A 2,624-nucleotide genomic window follows, 5' to 3' on the forward strand; every position below is an offset into this window, starting at 1 on the left:
CTTTTAATAAATATTTTATATTTTAATATATATTTTATACTGATAAATAATTTTAAGAGATAAATATTGTTTTGGTCCCTAATGTTTAGGATCAGAATCGAAATCGTCCTCAACGTAATTTTTTATTTAGAATCATTTTAAACATTTTTTTGTATTAAAATCGTTATTTTTAAATTTTATTACTAAATTACTCTTATGTTAATAAAAAAAATTATAAAATTTTAAAAAAAAAAAGAAAAGAATGCATGGGAAAAGGGAGAAAGGAAAGGGAAAAGGACGGGGGAGGAAAAGGGGAAAGGCGCCGGCAAAGTTTGGAGCCGTCGTTGTCGTTGAAAATCGCAAGGGAGAGAGGAGACGCAAGCCACTGCCGTCGCTGACTTCGCTACTACACCTCGCCGCCTCGCCGCTGCACCGCCCCGTTTCTGCTTCTTGCTTCGGCCTCTGTTTTCTTCTTTTTCTTGCTTCAGCCTCTGTTTTTTGTTTCTGCTTGAGCTTCTGCTTCTTGTTTTTGCTTCTGTGTCTGCTTTTGTTTATGTTTTTATTTCTGCTTTTGCTTTTGTTATTTTTTTATTTCATTGTTGTTGTGTGTTTATTTTGTTGTTAAATTTAATGTTGTTATTTCTGAATTTGAATAATGTGTTATTGTTAATGTTCTTGAATCTGATTATTAGTATTTGGTGGGAATAAGGGAGATGGTGGTGGTGGTGGTGGTAAAGGTACTGGTGGTGGTGGTAAAGGTGATGAAGGGTATTTTTGTCCATAAAAAGTTAAAAGAACGATTTTTATATAAAATAAAACATTTGGGACGATTTTAAATAAAAAATTATATGAGAGATAATTTCGATTCTGACACTAAATATTAGGGACTAAAATAATACTTACCTTTTTTTATACTCAGTGATTAATAAGTGGTTAATTTTTTATATCCACGTAATATAATTGCATATAAAATATTTTATAGTATATAATATATATTTTTTAATATTTACTCATAAGAGTTTCTACATATAGCATGCTTTATTTATCTATTTAACGGCGGCTTAAACTCTTAAAAAAGATAATAGCTTAATATGAGAAATACCACACGATTATTTTAACACCATCTTGAACATTATATTAAGATATAATCTATGATGTTTAATATTTACTCATAAGATTCAAAAATAAAGAAATCGATCCAATTTGACTCTATTTCTACTTTTAGATAAATTAGGCAAAAATTCTGTAAACACTAAAAAATCCACTTTATATTAATTAAGAGACCTCAACTTTTCAAATTACCCCTGCTTTGCATTTCTTGCACACACAAACACAACAAAATTAAAATGGCACTTGCTCTATCAGTTCTAGAGAAATTGCAACATCAACCAAATTCAACCCTCTCTACCATATGTTTCATAATCATAACCATTTTGTGTGTCCTTATTAAGTTCACAAGAAGTAACAAGAAGATCAATAACCTTCCACCATCTCCACCAAAGCTACCATTAATTGGAAACCTTCATCAACTAGGAACACTTCCACACCAATCCTTAAAAGCACTTTCTGACAAATATGACCCTCTTTTGTTGCTTCAGTTAGGGCAAACTCAAGCCCTAGTTGTGTCTTCAGCAGATATTGTTGAAGAAATAGTGAAAACACATGATGTTGCTTTCTCCAATAGAGCAAACACTAAAGCTGCAAAGATATTCTTCTATCAATGCAAGGAGATTGGTTTTGCACCCTATGGAGAGGAATGGAGAAAGAAAAGGAAGCTCTGTGTTAATGAGCTTCTAAACACCAATAGGGTAAGAATTTTGATGAACAAAAACTTCATTCTTATTCAAAATATATTCATAATTATTTGACATTATATATGTTTTATTTGTTACATTTAAGAGAAACAAAATAATATTTTAATAAAGTCATAAAATCATTTTTTTCAAAAATTTAAGTTAATAAGAACAAATATATAAATGGTTATGTCTCTAACGTGCTTCTTTAAACAAGAGTTTTTTTCGGGTTTGCTTAAACAAATTTTTGTATAAGTTTTTTTTCCCTCTTTTTATAGGTCTTATAATGAATTTTTTTTAAGATTAACAATGATCGAATTCTAAATTTTTAAGTCATAGAAATTTTGATATCATATTAAAAAATTATTTTTTTAAAATTTTAATTTAATAGGAGAAGACAAATGAACAATTATATCTCTATAATTATATTATAGAATTTTTTTGAGTTTGTATGAATTTTTACATAAATTTTTTTGTCTCGTACTAAAATTATTTCTTTTGTAGTCAATAGGAATCGAAATCTAAACCTTTGAATCATATAAGTTTTGACATTGTGATACCATATATATAAAATCACATCTTTCAAAAGTTTAAACTAATAAAAAAATATACTTAAATTATCATATTTTTAATACACTCCTTGTACAAGAGTCTATTATTGGCATTTGTGTCAATTTTTTACAGTTTTTTATCTCATTTTATTAATCTAATATTAAAATTCTTTCTATATATCTTATTTAACTTATATTTTTATAGCAATTAGATATTTGTCGTTATTAATATAAGTTATAATGAAATGTAGACTTAAAACAACGGTTAAATTTTATTCGTATTGCTTCAAGGTCACAAATT

At 27.7% G+C, this 2,624-nt stretch overlaps 1 protein-coding gene across 1 annotated transcript in view; it reads left to right on the forward strand.

The window, feature by feature from the left end:
• Positions 1–1,325: 1,325 nt before the first annotated feature.
• Positions 1,326–2,624, forward strand: part of LOC107479001 (cytochrome P450 71A1) — a 1,992-nt gene continuing 693 nt past the window's right edge. Inside the window, exon 1 of the mRNA XM_052258280.1 lies at positions 1,326–1,787. Within this exon, the coding sequence (XP_052114240.1) occupies positions 1,326–1,787 (462 nt within the window). The remainder of the gene's footprint in view (positions 1,788–2,624) is intronic.

Source organism: Arachis duranensis, chromosome 3 (assembly GCF_000817695.3).
Source record: "Arachis duranensis cultivar V14167 chromosome 3, aradu.V14167.gnm2.J7QH, whole genome shotgun sequence".
NCBI lineage: Eukaryota > Viridiplantae > Streptophyta > Magnoliopsida > Fabales > Fabaceae > Arachis > Arachis duranensis.